The following is an 18,433-nucleotide window of genomic DNA, read 5'->3' on the forward strand; positions in this document are numbered from 1 at the left end:
CCTTGATGTTTGGATCCATTGCTGCGGGTAGGGTTATTGCGCATAGAGCTAAATTTCAATTGAAAATCATCAGTCTAGCTTTTGGAGCTTTTTTTTTGTAAGAGCGCAACCTGACAATGTTTTCCTAATTCCAATGTAGTACACATGTGGGTCAGTCTGTTTCTTTTATTATCCAACATAGCAATGTCTGCTTCTGGCTTCGTCCTCCACAGTGTCCACTGTGGTTAGCAAAATTAAAATTCCTCTCTGATGCGTTTTCCTCTGATGTGAAAGGAGCGCGCATCCAAGTTGGCAAGAAAACATCAGAGGAGCAGCAATTTAAAGGCTCCAGAGGGATTAAATATGAAGTAGAAGTCTATGGTTGAAAAGGTAGGAAGATGCCTCTGAAACATGGGGTTATTATTTACTAGGACAGAATGCAAGTCTGATGAGTTAAATAACTGAGCACAAAGAGGGAGAGAGATGAGGAACTGAATTGTTGTAGGATGCTGGAACGCAAACAAAGGGAACTTTGAATTCCGGCAGTTGGCATGTATTTTTGTGCACTGGTGGCCAGAGACGACAACAATGATTTCGAAAGACAGTGTTTCAGCAAGATTTGCTTGAATATTGCTGTCGCAGTGTGGGATTTTTCCATCACAAATACAATTGCTTTAATCCCCTTGGCTCATTGTCAATGATAAAAAAATAAAAAAAACTTGTTGACAAGTTAAAAAGAATGTTACACTTCTAGTTCTATGTTACTGGCTGCCAGGTCAGCGGGAAATAACACTCCACGGAATGGAACAAATGTCTTGTGCGTTTCTGAAAAGCTTGTTCCGGCGATTATTAAAAAAAAAAAAAAAAGCGCAGAAGGAACTCATTTACACAGTCCGGGGGGCAACTGTAATAGGATGCTGATTAAAGAAATGCAATTGAGTGAAACATTATGGCGAGCAAAACAGCAGCCTTTGGGATTTGTGGCCATTAAAACATGTAAATGACTTAAGCAATGGTAATGCTGCTACAACAGCAAGCTAGAACATGCTTTTACAAACCATCTGAACTTTCAGAAATAAAGGAAGCGGTTCAAGACAGTATGAGTTGTGGTGTTTCGAAAGTGGCGCAGTGGTCGATAATTAATCCCGCGTTTTGATTAACAGTTTGTTTTTTGGGATTGTTACATCGATTTAAAACAGTTTTTAGTGGGAAGAGTATGCATTTTTTTGCTTGTAAAAATAGAAAAATAGTGTCTCCTCTCTGGCCATTTGTTACGTTCCTGCAGTTGCTAATGTAGCTAAAGACAATTAATAAATATGCTGCATTTGGTGTGATATTTCATTATCTGTGTGATTTTCAGTTCCTATTTGAGCAGAAAGAGGTTGTTTTGCACACATTTCTTGGTGGACGAGGTTGTCGGCTCATCTCCATCCAATTTCTGATCGTTTTTTTTTTCCTGAAGAGGCGAAGTCTGTCTCTGCCAGACCTCCTTGCTTCCATACTTGTTACTAGTGGCCAACTGCCCACCCACTTACACTGATCTTTCCTGCTGTAGACTGTGAATTTTCATGCGAATTGCCTCTCATTTGTACTGAACTTTAGGTGAATCCTCACACTGCTCACACAACGCCCAAACTGAAATGCTGTGAACCAGTGGTGGGAAGTTGATACTTGATCCTGCACAAAGACTGCATCGTTGGAGATCTATTTTTGGGTCAAATCTTGCACTCAAAATCCACTGTGAACCACATTAAATGACATGGATTCGGCTTTCTGTTTGGCACGTCTTCCTCAGACTCAAGGACTATCACCATGAACTAAAGCTAACAAGTGCTGTTTAGAAGTGGAGATGACTTGGAAGGCAGAAGCACATTACAAGTATCACAAGATCAAGCAAAAGCATCTGAGAGACTAGTTTCATCCAGATAGATCCTTCCGTGACCAATTAACCATTAGAGAACAAAAGCACACACAGATGACTGTCAGTGATAATATTTCAAAAGGCTCTTTTTGATCTTTTCGTTCACATGAAAAGACCGAAAACCTTTTTACACAGACATTTAATGTGAGTCCAAACTCCAAATCTGATAAGTGGCTTTGATACCAGCTGAAAAGAGCACAGCAAGGATTTTTTTGAGTTTGTCAAATGAAATAACACACACACACACACACGCACACACACACAGTTCATACAGAGGGAGAGGTGTCAAAGACTGGCGTGTAAATTGACTCCCTTTCCAAACATTCTGGGGTATAAAAATATAGCATTGTTAGTGAATCATTCCCTGTTCATCGTTCAAGCAGCTATGATAACATGACATCACTTGACGGATAAGCCGCACCACCTGGCCACAGCTCGCCTTTGTGTTGGGAGCAGGAAGTCAGACGTTGCCGGTTAACTTGGTGTCTTCACTAGACTTATAGCAAGACACAGAATGAAGGGCAAAGTTCTTGATCCAGGAGTGGAGCCCCATGAGCGATGCATCCCAGTGATGACCAGTACCCAAGGATCTATGCACTCAGACATCACTATACAAGGGTGAGGGGTACTAGAGTATCCAGGAGTGATGGGCCGATGAGGCTTCATGAAACAGGGTCCTTATTTTCAGAGCCCACTAGATGGCACTCTCCGCTCGAAAATCTTTGTATTTGAACAGCCATTTCAATGAAACGTCACCTAATTTTTAAACCAACAGCACCACCTACGACAGTGTTTCATGAAGCCTCACTGGCCCATCACTAGTTTCCAGACAAACCCTAGACTTAACCGCTTAGCCTTCCATGTCTGACGACCATTGCAGTTGACCACACTGACACCAAGACACTGCCTCTGCTCCACAGAGGTTACAAGACCAGGTGACCTGGACAATCTAGCAGTGGTCCTATTTACTGATGCGTGTTGCGTCAGAGTTTCTGGAGAGGGCAAGGTGAGCGAGAAGCCAAGGTCAACATGGTCCCCAGGGTTGTCTTTGGTGAAGAAGATGCAACAGCACTTTCTAACCGAGGAGACATCGTAGAACACGTCATGACACCCCAATTCCGCAGCAAACTGCATTAGTTTACTCTCCATCCTGTAAACCTGAAAGTCAGTGTCCTGCTTCACCACCTGTGCTATCTTGAAATACCAGTATGAATGAACACCATGTATGACGCAGTGACTCTTGACATGGTGTAACATGCATTTCTAAAGCAGCTCAAATGAAACCATGTTCACAGGGATAAGAGGAGAAACGTTTGAAGATCAATTATCGTCTGCATGGTATCAGATTGTCACTTGTGATCCGATCATAGCTTGGAGATAATACACCTAAAACGAAAGCCGAGTGACGTCAGTCGGCTAAGAAGAGGGATTTGTGAGGACTGGTGCTGGTAGATGACTGTCAGTTGGGAAGTGCCAGAGCGCCTTATTCACCAACAAAGTCAATTCTCTGTAATTGTGCAGCTACAACGTCAGAGCCACAGCAGTGAAGTGTCTGCATCATCAGCTGAAATAAAGGTTTAATAAACTTTTTTAAGACATTCTCTTCTTCAAAGGTGCCGAACGAATCCTCTGTCTGCTTTCTATAGCTGATAAAAATACAATGTTATCACTAATATTAGAATCCTGAGTGTCCCTACAAACGTTAACATTTTTAACAACTTACACTTTTGAATTGAATTGATTTATTTGTTTGACCTGATAGTGAAACACAGATCTTCCATGCACAAACATTTTCAATCGATCAAATACAAACAAAAAGGTTTAGCAGTTTACTCAATAAATATTGTGGTATGCTAAAATCACTGCAGCCATGAAGCAAACAAACGTGTTTGAAAGTGCAGATTATGACAGAAAGTTAAATGAATCCAGATTAAGGTTTATAAGCCGCACTCAAGTCTGTCTGATGAGGCGGATGAGGTTACTATGAAAACCACAGATCATGTCTGATCTAAATAGGGGTCTCTCCAACACATAGCTAGTTCTCCTTCCAGTACCCTGCAGACAGTTTCAGCTCTAATCTATCTTTCCATTACAATCCAGAGTGGCATTCGGAGAACATGGGAGCTTTTCCTTTTGGCTGATGTGTGGATGAGTGATGCAAGTCGATTAACTCTTGACTCATGTTCAAAGTGCAGAACTTCTCCATGAGCTGTTGACCATTTCACTACTTGATTTGAGTATCTGTTTTCCACTGAGCGAAAAGAGCTGAAACCCAGCCATATCAGGTCCAGGAGCCCAGCATAGAATTCTGCTTGTGAAAGCAAGAACAGCAAATCCAGGTGGTCACAGATGATTTAGCACTATCTGGAAGGAGATGACGCAAATTTCCTATGTGTTATCAGTCATTGATTCTGTCTGTAGCATTCGGTCTGTAGGTCTGTATGTCCATAATAATGAAGCACCTATGACGCTCTCTGTTTAAATGGTAGCCACATATTCTACTACTATGCAATGTAACACAGCAAAGCAAAAGTAGAAGAGTGTTTCTTCTCATTTTTTCTTCCATTTGGTGACACGAGTGATGACCTCATATCGCATTCATGACACTCTTTATGCTTGACTTGCTCTAGAATACTGATAGCAATGGCCCTCATTGTGTTTCATGGAAGGACAAGCCACGAATGCAGCGTCAGACAATTGAACAACGAAATAAAAAGGCAAGAGTCGGAGCTGTGCTTGAGAATAGTACATTGGTTGTTCAACACGGTAAAAGGCGAACACTTTGTGCTTTGATACGGTCAGTATTTACACACAAATATACAACGTACAACAGGACGACCACAGTACAAAGTGGTTTACATTCATGGTTAAAGAAGCAGCAGCGATCACCACTCCAATATGTCAAAGAGAATTTAATTATTGTTAAAAAAAAAGAAATCCAAAAGATTCGATTCGGAGTGACGCTTCATTTCAGATACATCCAATGCTTCTGAAGTGATGAAAGAGTCGTCAGATGGCTGCGCTGACGGAGAGGAAGCAGCGGACACAGCTGGGAATGAGCATCGATTTACTGCCACTTTGCTCGATTTCAAATGTTTTTGAGTAAAGAGGCAGGAGATGCGATGGAGCCGTTCGCTGACACATGACATCACATATTGAAATTACCAAGGCAACACAAAATTTCCATACATATTCCACTTTCATGGACTGATTATCAGGAAATTGCTGCGACAAGTGATCTGACGGCAGGGTGATGGGGCGGATGATGGAGTCGCAGCAAGACGCACCGTGTTTCGCAGAAACGCCATCTTCAAACGTGCCGAGTGCTCCTAAGAACTCAAAGTTAGATAAGACCGCTCTCGATAAACAGATTTTACATGCAGCCTTCTGTGAACCTGATGGAAAAAGAAAAGCTCGCTTTGATCATCTTATGTAACGAAAATAAATAATTAAATAAATAAGATCCACAAACAAATAATGATCGCGAGCCAATTAGGAACATTATGTTCACTTTCGGGTGACTTTTTTTTTTCTCTTCGTTCTCAGAAGCTTTTTGAGTGAGCTGGAGCAGGAACATTCTGCTCGGCTCTTTATACCATGCCACGTCACAAACCATTGAATTGTGACGAAAGACAATTGGTTTGAAAGAACAGCTGCAACCCTTCTTGTCATGTCGGTGATCTTCTGCTTTCTCTTGTTGTTTCCTTGTTGAACACGCTCTTCTCCAGGTGATTCACAAACTTGACATCTCACCGTACATCGTCATAACATAAAGAGGATTACACAAGTTTACATCATGCATCTGCGGTTTCCTTACATCCCCCCGAACTCCCCCAAGATGTGTTTCATTGTTCACAAGTGGGATTTTTCTCCCCAGATTCCTGACTCACATTTCAAAAGGTTGCAGGTTTCATTTCTGTATCTTTTAAGCCACACTGGTTAAATGCTTCACATGTGGAACAATGATGGAGTTCAGCCCTATTTCCAAGTTGAATTTGATTTGACTTTCAAATCAATAACTTTAGGGATAAATGTTGCTGTTTTTTTTTTTCACAAATGAATATTCTTCTGTTTCAGTGTACATTTCCTTGTCGGGAGAATGTGTCCTAGTCCATGATGAGGTCCCGTCATCAGTGTTTCTTTCTCAGCTCTGTGCCTCTGCATCTATTTCAGTCACCCAAAAAGTCTTTATTCTCATCCCCTCCCGCTTGCCATTTTGTCTCTCCCCCCGGTGTCTGTCTCCCACCAGAATTTGGTTTTCCGTTCACATGTGAGAGTTTTCTGTCACCTAACAGAGAGAATTTCCCCTCCATCCCTCGTCCGGTGGTCACACATCAGTGGCATTCAGCCTGGCGGACACAACATCCTGAGTTTCCAGCACCTTCTTTGTCCTTCCTGCAGCTCCACCTGCTGGGTGGACGCTATCCAGCCGACCACTGCGACCCCTGTCCTCCTTGTCGCGGCATTTGAACACGGCCACAAAGGCAGCCCGGTAGTTGCGGTTCATCCAGCCATAAAGCAGTGGGTTGGCAAAGGTGGAACACATGGCGACCACATGAAAGACGGTGTAGAGCAGGTGGAAGTCACGCATGTCAAGCACGGTACTGTCAATATCGGTCGCCAGCTGAAAGGCATGAAAGGGGAGCCAGCTGACGGCGAACACAACCACCATGGTCACCAACATTTTGGTGGTCTTACGGCGACGCCGGTGGCGCTCAGAGCCTGCGCTGCTGTTGCCACCATTTTCCGCGGGGCTGACGTGGGCGCGCAATTTGGACCAGATGCGAGCATACGCAAAGGAGATGATGGAGAGTGGCAAGAAATACTGGAGGATCAGCATGGAGATGCTGTATATGGTACCGTCCGTGTTCTTACCAGGCCACTTCTCCATGCACACCTGAGACCAGAGGCAGAGACATTTCAATACATCGACAGTGTAGAATTCACATTAAAATTGCACACCTGAAAAGCTTCTTATCAATATATATATATATATAAAAATATATATATATATATATATACATGTATGTATATATATATATATATATATATATATATATATATATATATATATATATATATATATATATATATATATATATATATATATATATATATTGCAATAGTCTTTCCAGCATCAGTATTTATTTATTTACATGCAGGAGCAGCCTTCAAAGCTGCTGAAGCCACCTAAGTATTATTCTGACCACAACAACACAAAATTAACAAACTGATTTATGATTAGTTTATAATAATAGTTAAGATCGAGACGTTAAACACAATCAGTGAATTGTCCAAAAATGTGACATTAATAGAATCACGATAAAAGACAAAGTGTGGGCGAAGAGCATGAAATACAGAAGAAGAGAAGCCTGAATCAAGGAGGTGAGAACAAGGACACGATCAAAGAATCACAAGGAAAAGAGAGGAATTATCTGCTCGCATTTGAATTCCATACTTGCGCTTGCTGAGTGGGCGTGTGTGCTTGAGTGTGAGTACTTGTGTGTGAGGGCGCATTAATACCTGTATAGTGTGCCCCGGCTTCAGGGTCAAGGAGCCGTACTCTCTGAAGATGGCTAGAGGGCTTGCCAGCACGGCGCTAAGTACCCAGGTCAACGCTATCACCCCGAAGCAAACATCTTTACGCATTCTGGTCTCCAGGTGGTACACAATGCACCTGAAACACAACACACATTTGTGGCGAATCAACCACTCTGAATCAGTGCATGAATAAAAGATGCGTGTTATCTACATTCAGAAGCCAAGTTGCAAATGTTCATCTGGCTGTATGCCTCCTATGTAATCGATTTCTTCATGGTTTAAATCCAACAATGGCTTGACCGAGCAGTGAGGGAAACTGGGAAGTTTCTTTTCTCCATGATATTATTTCTGGTCCACAAACTAGAATAGTGGTCAATATAAAGTCAGTAAATCGATGAAAAATAGCCATACAGTAGGGGAACGTAAAGGAACACAGAAAGGTTAAAAATGTGTTTGCCGCTTATCTTTAAAAAAGGATGTGAGATCGCAATGAAATGGTTGTTGAAACCCCATAGATGCATCACGAGTCGGCAGGCCAATCACAGCATGAGCTTTTGTAGTATGACTAACAAACTGTATCAGTGGAAAGCTGACTGAGGAATGAAGAAACATCTACATTTCAGCTTTTTCTATGTGCAGTATCGGGTCAAATGGATTAAAATTTACAAGGAGAGGGTGACAAGTCAGAGTGACACGGTTCACTTTCAGAACAAAGACCCATTCCCATCCAAATACATGTTGCATGGTCAGACATCCAAGTTGGAAAACATCCATCTGTCATCCATCGAATGTGACCGTGTGTCTTTAGCAGTCAATAACGCTACACATGATGCAAGACGAACTTATACACGTAGCTTGATTTGTAATCCTTGGTCTCTTTGAAAACAGAAGGTTGCATGCCTGTAGTTGCATGACTGCAGGAATCCATATGACACAATGCAAATCTGTTCACTGTGTTACAGTATGAGCTGCAGGTGCAGCGGTGCTGTCTATGCTGTGGAAAGATCAGTGAATTCAATATTCTGTCTTGAAAATACGCGAAGATATGTAACGTCACTTCTGAATTACTTTTTAAAACCTGGTCCGTCATCAAGATTGATTATTGGTGAAAACTAACACCTACAATGTCATTGGTCTGACGCGACGAGCCTCAATATCCGGGCAGTTTTGCCTGCGAAAGTCTATATTGCAGTGATCAGCTACTGTGATTGGTTGAACGGGCTGCACGGCATTATGGGAACTGTTAATGTTCATTTCACCCATACAAAGTGTATTTTTGACAGTGATGTCACATGTTTTGCGACGTTATTTTAAGAAATGGCTGACCTCGCCTGAGCTGCTCGAATGTTGGCACTGTGACTAGAATAAACTGAATTTATAAGCTGCCACATTATATGAGATTCACCTGACACCATTTACATGAAAATTATGCTCATATCGGCCGATATTATCCCTAATAAAAATATACATTTCAATGAATGAATAGCTTGGTTTGCTCAAAATGATTTTAGGAGGGAAACAATAAACACAAATACAACACATCTTCAGTGTATATGTGTATATATGTTACTATTGAATGCACTGTGGCTGCTGTTGTGTCATTCATCCACGATCAATTCATGCCCCATGTTACTGGGATCTGGACACAATTGCTCGAAGCTACGAAATATCCCAGTTCTTGCATGGCCTGTCTAATCGCTCCCATTGTCACTGATGCTCTGGATCTGACTGACATTGTGCTCCTGGTCCAGCCAGTATCTCGCGATGTAGAAAAGCCATTGAAGAGTCCACCATTGACAGCCTCATTAACTCTGCGTGAAGAAGACGTGTTGCACTGCGTGAGTACAATGATTGTCACACCTGAGCTACACCCAAACAACAAAACTGCACCTTATGGAGTGGCCTTTTATTGTGGCCAGTGGACAGCACACCTGTGCAAGAATCATTCTGTGTAAGTGCCACACCTGCTGCTAACACAGATGTTGTGAACAGGGGAAGAAGTGATATATTCATATATATATATTCACCTGTGACGATCCAGAGCGATGACATTGAGTGTGACGGTAGAGACGTGGACGGCGAGACCCTGGGCGAAGGGCAGCAGGAAGCAGAGGGTGCCCCCAAATTTCCACTCCCCCTGCAGCGTGTAGACCAAAGTGAAGGGAAGGCACAGCGTGTTCACCAGCAGGTCGGCTGTGAGGACAAACACATTTATGATGAGAGCGAGAAATAGCTGCTGACACTTGCACCCCAACAACATCCAACCACTTATCCTTGCCATGCCATTCTGTTTTCAAGCTCAGGCTGGTTTTAATAGGTGTTTTCGTGACCCACATTTTCCCTGCCACCACTAACTAAGCTATGTTTTTCCTCCATTGTAGACGGATGCTTTCTCACCCTTGTCTGAACTTCACATGCAATAAATGTTACATTCAACCCTCAAGCTCGTTTCTTAACCTTTGACTGACCTTGACACCCTTGTTTTCAAGGTCAGTCATTCGCCCAAGGAAGCCAATTTTAGTGCCTTCATGAAAGAGAGTCCTTACTTTCAGGAGTCAAGCTTAAAGAGCAAAAGAGATTTGTTAAAGCCACAGATTTTACAGCAGACTGTGCCATCCAGTGGGCTCTGAAAATGAGGGCACTGTTTTATGAAGCAGTGTGTCATGAGCCCTTCACTATTCACTTCCAGCCCACTGTGTTGTCAGTGCTGACCAATTGTGAAAGTCATGAACTGAAACCAAACTAATCTGCATGCAATGCCTTCCTTCCAAAACTCTGGAGTTTTAAAACTAAATCACAGCAACTTGAAGTGTGACTGTTTTAAAGCAACTCTGACTGAGCGAATCAAAGCAGTGACTTGGGGACTGATTTATATGCTCTTCCATTTGCTGTGGTATCAGTGACACGTTGAGCTGAACTAACAGCTCTGATGCACATCTGCTCAGGATGAGTCATAGCGGGACACAGACGAGAGCTCCTGCCACCCTTTAAACACACGCAGCAAAACCACCTCATGAGGGTGATGTATTATTATTATTATTATTAACCAGACTTGAAACAAATGGGCAAATAGAAACATAAATGTCATAAAAGTCAGTCCCTTGACTTCACATCAAATATCCAAAATATCTTCACAAAAGAAAAATGGGTCTTGACAGCAGATACATACACACATATTATGTATATATATATATATATATATATATATATATATATATATATATATATATATATATATATATATATATATATCTTTAGAGATAAAGTTGAGCAATGATGTCGAGCACAGGAGCTGTGCGCTGGAGAGAAAGAAATATCTCCTTTGTAATAACATATCATTCATTGTTAATGTGCCATGACTTATTTACGACACAAATAAATAATGAACCGTTACTTGGGTTCTCTCTTTCTGTCTAAGTATACGCAGTGTTGGTCTTTGCTGAGAACGGATCGTCCTTCCTGAGAGTGGGAATTAATTATCCGCGCCCCCATGAATCCTGGATCGCACCAAAGCCGTGTCAGGTGAAAAGCCATGCTGGCACATCGCTACAACTATGCGCCACTTCACTCACCAGATTATTATCTGCTTGCAGTACATTGTGTGCAGCTGCACGGTGTAGTCCAAAGATGAAATATTACAAAGGGGATTTTTTTTTTCCTTCTGTGGATTCTCATTTTTCCTGTCGTTGGGGGAAAGTGAGCAGCTTGCTGTAGGGCATCACAGGTTAGTTAGCTCTTTCCTCCAATTTAATTTAAATATCACTTGCAGCGCCGGTTGGACTCTGACTCATCTGTTCTGTCATCCATATTTTTGCCCGTCTGGAAGAAACTGGAATTTGCATTCCAAATTAGACAAAAAGAAAGGAGCTTAGTGCAGTCTACCTCTGGAGACATTCTGAGCTCACCTTTAAAAATGTGCTGACACTTTTATGTTTGGTAGCAATTCCCTTGAAATTATTCATTTAAAATATTATCTATAAAGGTGTTTGCATCTTCACAAGATCCCATTTGGTTTCCAGTCCCTTCAAAAGACTTTCAGCCATGAATGCGGTCGTAGTTTTACTTTTTTTTTTTCTTCAATGTAACACATGTCTCTCTGTTCTCATGGTCATTCCAACCATCCCAAATGAACCAGCTGACTTTAATGAATTAATTCAATTAACTCCAAAACAACATCGACAATGTTTGTATTTATTAAGTTACTGTATATTCAAGAATCACACATAAGGCTGCCTCACTAGAAAGAGCACATAAAATTGACTGAGCTTCAAGGATTAAAAAAAAATGGTGAAATCCCTCCCAAATGTTTAGGGTTAGGGTTAGACAACTCCGAGAATAATGTTGCTGTTTCAATGCTATTAACAACTAAACTTTTTCTTTCAAGAATCAAAACAATACACATTGACAAAAGTTAACTTGACCTGACAAAAAATGAAGTTGAATTTCAATCTCTGTTGATACATTCTAATTATCTGATATTACTCACGATTAAGTCAAGTCAATGGAACTACGCTGTTTTAGTTTGGTTGAAAATAAAGATTTCAATGAGTTTTGCGATCATTATTCCATGGTTACTCATGGTTTTTGGCTCTTTCATTTCTGTTAAATCAACTATATTAATTTCATTTCATCTTATCTTTGCTTTTTTAGAACATGTGCAGAACCCACAGTCACATGCCAGTGATCTGATGAATTGATTAGATTCTATCCAACAGAAAACTCATTCAACTTGAGGGCAGATGGTCGTAGAAGGTGTTGCAGCCCCAAAACCAGGGCTTGTCACAGGTTTTAAGGAAGAGAGGATGTGTAATCTACTGTGCCGGTGGTGGATTAGCTGCTGTCCTTGGTGCTGAAGTCTGCGAGGCTGGAGCTCTCCCTGGTGCTGAAATCCTCTCCGACGTCTTAAAAATAGTTCAGGAATTTGCTCAAGATTAAGTTTTCAAATTCTCCTTCCGGCTGGAGTCAAGAATGAAGTTCATTTGAATATTTTTTTTCCTTCTTTTTTAAAAATCTCATGAGCAATTTGGTTGAAAGTTAAACGCTGGTACAGTTTTGCATTTCAATTTATGCTCCTGAGTTGAGTCACTGTGTCACCAATTTGCATGTTGTAATGACTAGTTGAACTTTTGCTCTCTCTTTCTAATGGTTTTATCTCAAATTTCCATAAACCGTTAGGAGTGAAAGAGCAGTGTTTTCATGATGTAGCCAAGAGGGAACACATCTCTCCTGAGTCCTTTAGCTGGGAGGCGTCTGTCACTCACTCTAATGTTTCTCCATTTATGTGCTGCAGTTGTAACAGTTACATCATGGTATTGAATCTGCTCTGACAGCTGGCTGTGCCTGGACATGATGGACTGTAGAAGGAAGACTACCAAGTGTCCAAGCAGACAGAAGCACTCGCTCCATTCTGAGCACATGACAGATGACTGACCTCAGGTTCAGTTTAGTACAACATTATATTCATCTCAGTTTTTACAACTCAAGTCTTCTGATTGGAAAGTTTTGCTGCCAATATCCAGCCTGCTTAGACCACTGTGTGCCGCCTTCCTAACCAAGTTAGTTTTTCAATATCGACATGGCAATTTACCAGCCATCATGCTTAACATGAAATGAATGGCGTGAACAATTACCATTTCACATCTGCGTTCACAACAATCCTTTTCTGCTCATTATGATGGATGGGTAGCAGTGTGTGTTAATATACACAATGAGCCGAACAGCTGTTGAAGAATAAGCAGCTCTTTATCGATGTTGCTGTGAAGTGATGGCTTTTGGCACCAGAGCAGAGTACAGACTGGACAAAGAAGTTTTGGGTCGACTGTCCGGTATCAGATTTGGTGAATGAAATCTGCTCTCTGCTATGCGACTGACCTATCAGGATTCATTTTGAAATGTCTGAACAATGTTGATGTGGTTGATCCATCTTTGATTCTACACCCGCGGATGCCCATGGGTGTAGAATCGCACTCAGTTATTCACCCCCAAGCTGTAGTTGCTCTCACCAAACTTAACATGACGAAAGGTACAGCAGCAGCTGGTTGCATATGAGAGACCCTAAACACGTGTCCCGTCACAGTTCTTTTGCCCTCAAGTCCAAGTCAAGTATGCCGCTATTGAAAGGTGTGACTTCAGTGCCAGTCGATTCCGGGTGGCTGTCCGCATCTCTGATGTGTTTCATTTCTACTTTAGTGCTTTATAAGTTGCTGTGTCTTTGTTTCATAACCCTCACTGCACATACTATCTTAGACAATCATATTCACTCTACAGACAAGCTCTACAGCAGAGGTGGGCAACTCAATTTCCAAAAGGGCCACATTAGAAACTGTAACTGTTGTGAGGGGCCATCATCAAAAGAAAGACAGCGATGACTACAGAACATGACGCGAAAATATCCAATATATGTATATTCAAGTAACAAGGACAAAATGAACCTAAAAAGACTGATCGTAAATAAGGATATTAAGAAGCGTAAATATGCCATGAATCCTATTGAAATATTTCATGTTATATGCGTTAATTTGAATATAGATCATAACACAATTGTGGACCAGACGTTCAAGATAAAAAGGCAATTCATTTCAAAATATATTTTCAATATTCCTTCAATGTATTTTGAGGAACAAGAAAAACACGCAAAAAATGGGCAATGAAAAGGAGAAAATTTGTCTAAAAACAAGAACATGCTATAAGTGGTGGTGGTGACTAAAAGAGAAAGAACAAAAAAACAGGCAGAAAAATTACAACATATCAGTTACAGTTTTAGTCTGACATCGGGCATCGGGTCGCATATGGCCCCCGGGCCGCACTTTGCCCACGTCTGCTCAACAGTCTAAATTCTAACATGCAAACTCTACTCAGTACCTGGCTCTTCCTGTAAAAGAGAATTAATAAAGGCTTGAAAAATCTTGTCTCATGTTATCATGCACATACAGGAGATGCTAATATGAGGAGAAATTTCACACAGGAAAAGCTGATAGAAAGAAAAGCCATGTGGGCGGCTGTCATGAGCAGATACTGCAGACAATGGATGGATCGCATTTTCAACAGTCAACTCAGTTCAACATTCCTTCCAAAACAAAAACACCCCATGGGGATTGTAAAGAAGACGGCAATGCTTAAGCTGGCCGTCAGTCCTTTCAGGAAAGGCTATCTGTGTTCACATGTTCAAATATAACATGAAGTGACACAAACACCGCTCCCTCCTCCTAATGCATGCAGATGTCACATGACTTGATTTTATCTCTCTGACACACATACCAGCAAAACAATTCACAGGCTTCAGAGAAAAATAGCAGATACCAACTGACATGTGTCTGAGTCATCATTGCCACCCCTCTGCACACACACCCAGACAAACACACACAAGGTCACAACAGCCAGCATTGTTGCAGAGGTTTTTCCGGGTTACAAAGATTTTCAACGAATTAGGAAATAAATAAATAAATATATCTGCGGGGGGGGGGAGTCCGGGACTCAGGGTCAAACTCTGGAAACAAGATTGCAAATTCCCAGACATTTCATTATACCTTTTTTAATCCTGTCTGTGAATAAATACGATCAGGTTTTATTGTGCTCATGTTCTTTAAATTTCTCAACCAGACTGGGTGACACAAATATAGTGTCCTGCAAAAGACTCCAAACCACTCCAAGCTAAAACCATCACCAACACCGGACTGAACCTAATATCACATGATCAGCAAACTACTCTTTTCTCTTTAAAAAAAAAAAAAAAAATCACACTTGCTGATATTAACCATTTTACAGCCTGGACCAATACGTAATTGAGTCACAAAAAACAATGTGTCACATTTCATGTTCCGCTTTTATTTTGTTATTACATTTCCTGTGTTTTCATCTCTGTATTTCTGAGGACTTGAATGTACCTAATGGTGCATACCTAGAGCGAGAGATTTTTCCTTTGTTCTATTTGTGCTATTTGGTGATGCTCTTGGTGCTTCCTTCTATCTACTTTTGATATTGTATATCAATACATACAATACAAATACATGGTTAAGCTAAGGGTGAGAGGCTGGGGAAAGGATAATGGAAATGAAATGTCCTCACAGAAATAGTGAAACAAACATGTGTGGGCTCATGAGGCTTCATGAAACAGTGTCCTCACGAGATGACACTCTCTGCTCTAAAATCTTTAGTTTTGAACAAACATTTCTCAATTCGTTCTGAACCAATGGGCGGAGGACGCTGTTTCATAATAATGCGAACTAAAATCTTTTGTTAAAGCTGTGTGACAGTTCGTACGTCGCTAATAAACCCTGCTTAACACCTTGTCATTGCAGAAGGAAATGGAACAGCTCATCTACACCTCTTCCTACATAGGAATGTGAAGGACAGGAGGGCGATCCAACAGAAGGATACAGTGTCCTGTGTGGCGTGCAGAACATAATTAAAAATGGCCTTGATCATGGTGTGTGTGGGAGAGGGAGCGAGAGGTGTAAAGACGGGCTTCCGTGAAGGGAGCAGAGGTGTGAGGCTCTTTCTTTGTTGGTGGAGAAGGAAAACGAAACCACAAAGCTGGAGATTAGAGCATAGACCCTTTTTTTTTGCATGCAGTAATTGAGTTCCATTAAAATAGATAGTTCAGAGCATGATTCTCACGCTGGTACAGCCCTTTTCAGAGCTCATAATCATTTGAAATCCAGTTTGCACCAACCACCCTGTTCAGTTACATCAAAAATACAAAATGCATCGTAGGGACCGCCATAAACTGGGTGCTGTTTATACACAGTGAAAGGCTAAAATCGGATATTATCATAGTCAGGAAAAAACAACTCTGGACAGATTTCACTCTTTTCCCCACAATACAGGACAAGCACCTCAAGTTTTTTGGTTACGTGCAAATCGATGGAGCAATTTATTTCACAGTGATTTTATTGATGGTTTGAATTCATGTATTTGCATTGAAGAAGTGTGAACACTTACCGACAGCAAGGTTGGCGATGAAAAAATTGGTGACAGTGCGAAGTGTCTTGAAGCGATAGATGACATAGATGACCAGGGAATTACCCAGGACACCCAGCACAATGATGGTGCTGTAGGCAAGAATCAGCACCACCTGTGAGGAGACAGCTCGGCATGAAAAACAAGCACCGAGGATGGGAATTACGTTAGGAACCTACCTGGACACTCAGAAGTTTGATAGGATCCTCTTGAATGACGCCCTCAAAATGCTGTGTCGGCACAGCAGGCGGGCCCGCAGCACTGTTGTAGTCACGGTAACCCAGATTCCCGGAGTCCTCACTGGGCAAAGGCGAGAGGCTGAAGTTATCCTCTGTGGCATTCGCTAAGCTGGTGGCCTCCATGTTCGATCATAAGGATCCAGCTGGCACAGCCATCATACAGTTTCACAGCCTGTGGCGGAACAGCGGTAACAAGATGTCAAGCCGAGTCAATTTATTGCACTCCTCAAACATATTGATGTCTCAAACAAACAGGAGTCAACCATCATGATACGGTCCGTGGATAAAAAATATCTAAGAACATGATTGAATATTTGCCCCCATATTTTATCAGTTTTTCCAAGCAAACATGCAGCTCAGTGTTCCATTGCATTTCCTCTTTCTCTTCGCTTTTGTCTTTATCAAAGTCCATGTGTGTACACTGTAGATCAGGCTGGACGCCGTGGACGCCCTGAACTGGAAAACGTGAAAAACTGGACGCCCATTTCTTTTTAGGACGGACGCCCTAAAAATTTTTATTCAGTGTCTGCGTAATGGTCCAATCCAATAGTCTCATCATATTTCCGTGAAAAGTAAGTTTCTGCGCAGTATTTTCGCTGAATGTGATAAATTCCCCACGTCTCAACCCTGCACCGGCACCGGAACCTTGGCCACCGTGGGCGCCATATTTGTTTACGGGCCAAATCGCGCGGTTTTTCACATCTCGCGATTTGTGACACTCGTATTTTCATTGGTCGATGCGGCATGGAAGAGTCCTTTTTTCATGAATTGGCTATAAAACATTTTCCAAACCAAATCTTTGTGTGACAAATGAAAAAGACAAGACAATCAACACTCAGCTTCTTGCTGAAGGAAAAACAGGTCAGAATTGTTTTCTAGTTTGAATGTTTAAATGTGTGAAAGTTCAGACAACCATCACAGATTCACAGCTGATGCAACTCTGTGCCTGTCTTGCATCACTATATGAAGGAAGATGAACAAAACTGTTGATGGGATAACATGCAGTAAGGGAAATAATTATTATTTTTAATTCATCAGGGTCAGGAGGAGAGAGTCGCATCCCTTCATCAGATCTGGAGAGCGAGGAAGAGGCGCCATCACCTCGACAGAAGAAGAAGTGGATTTGCTGATTTGGACTTTGCAGCTGCTTGAGAAATATACCTCCAGACACCCAGGTGTTTCTGCATTATGAATTTGTTATTGTGGCAACATTTATGATATTGACTCAATATGTTTGGTTTTATAAAATGATAAGTTACCTTTGTCAAAATATATGTGAACAGTCTTTTTTTGCACAGCAAGTTATGTTAGTGGACACCATTCGTCCTGGTGTGTCGTGGAGGGTTATGGGTTGGGGAGTTATGGGTGGAGTTATGGGTTGGGGGTGGGGCATGTGGGCGTGGCTATGGACGCCCTGTTTCAAGATCCGAGCTATAAGCCTGCTGTCGATGTTGAAGAGGATGGTGAATAAAGCCCCTCCACCTCCTGAGTGACTGCTGAGGTGCTTCCATGCCAGCTGGGAGACACTTCTCTCCGACATGCCCTGGAAAAGCCCTGGAGCCTTCCACTTATGATACACTGTGTTTAACGCATGCATGTAAAGTGAGTCACTGCACGGTCACGAGTGCAACACTTGTCCAACAAGACAATTAAGCTCTCCTTCAGGAGGAACAAAGTCCTTGCAGCCACACAGTTCAAATCACTTGTGAGATCAATTATCAAAGTCTACTGTTTAAATTTGCATAATCAGAAGTCAGAGCCACAGTGAGAGAATAACACTCATGCTGAAGATGTA

General features: G+C 41.7%; 1 protein-coding gene across 1 annotated transcript in view; it reads right to left on the bottom strand.

Annotated features, from left to right (window-relative positions):
• Positions 1 to 3,792: 3,792 nt before the first annotated feature.
• Positions 3,793 to 18,433, bottom strand: part of npy2rl (neuropeptide Y receptor Y2, like) — a 37,314-nt gene continuing 22,673 nt past the window's right edge. The window contains exons 2-6 of the mRNA XM_053861190.1: positions 16,579 to 16,810; positions 16,382 to 16,514; positions 9,469 to 9,634; positions 7,424 to 7,577; positions 3,793 to 6,797 (exon numbers count right to left, since the gene is read on the bottom strand). Of these exons, the coding sequence (XP_053717165.1) occupies positions 6,228 to 6,797; positions 7,424 to 7,577; positions 9,469 to 9,634; positions 16,382 to 16,514; positions 16,579 to 16,761 (1,206 nt within the window). The 5' untranslated portion in view covers positions 16,762 to 16,810 and the 3' untranslated portion in view covers positions 3,793 to 6,227. The remainder of the gene's footprint in view (positions 6,798 to 7,423; positions 7,578 to 9,468; positions 9,635 to 16,381; positions 16,515 to 16,578; positions 16,811 to 18,433) is intronic.

This window comes from Synchiropus splendidus, chromosome 3, assembly GCF_027744825.2.
Source record: "Synchiropus splendidus isolate RoL2022-P1 chromosome 3, RoL_Sspl_1.0, whole genome shotgun sequence".
Lineage (NCBI taxonomy): Eukaryota > Metazoa > Chordata > Actinopteri > Syngnathiformes > Callionymidae > Synchiropus > Synchiropus splendidus.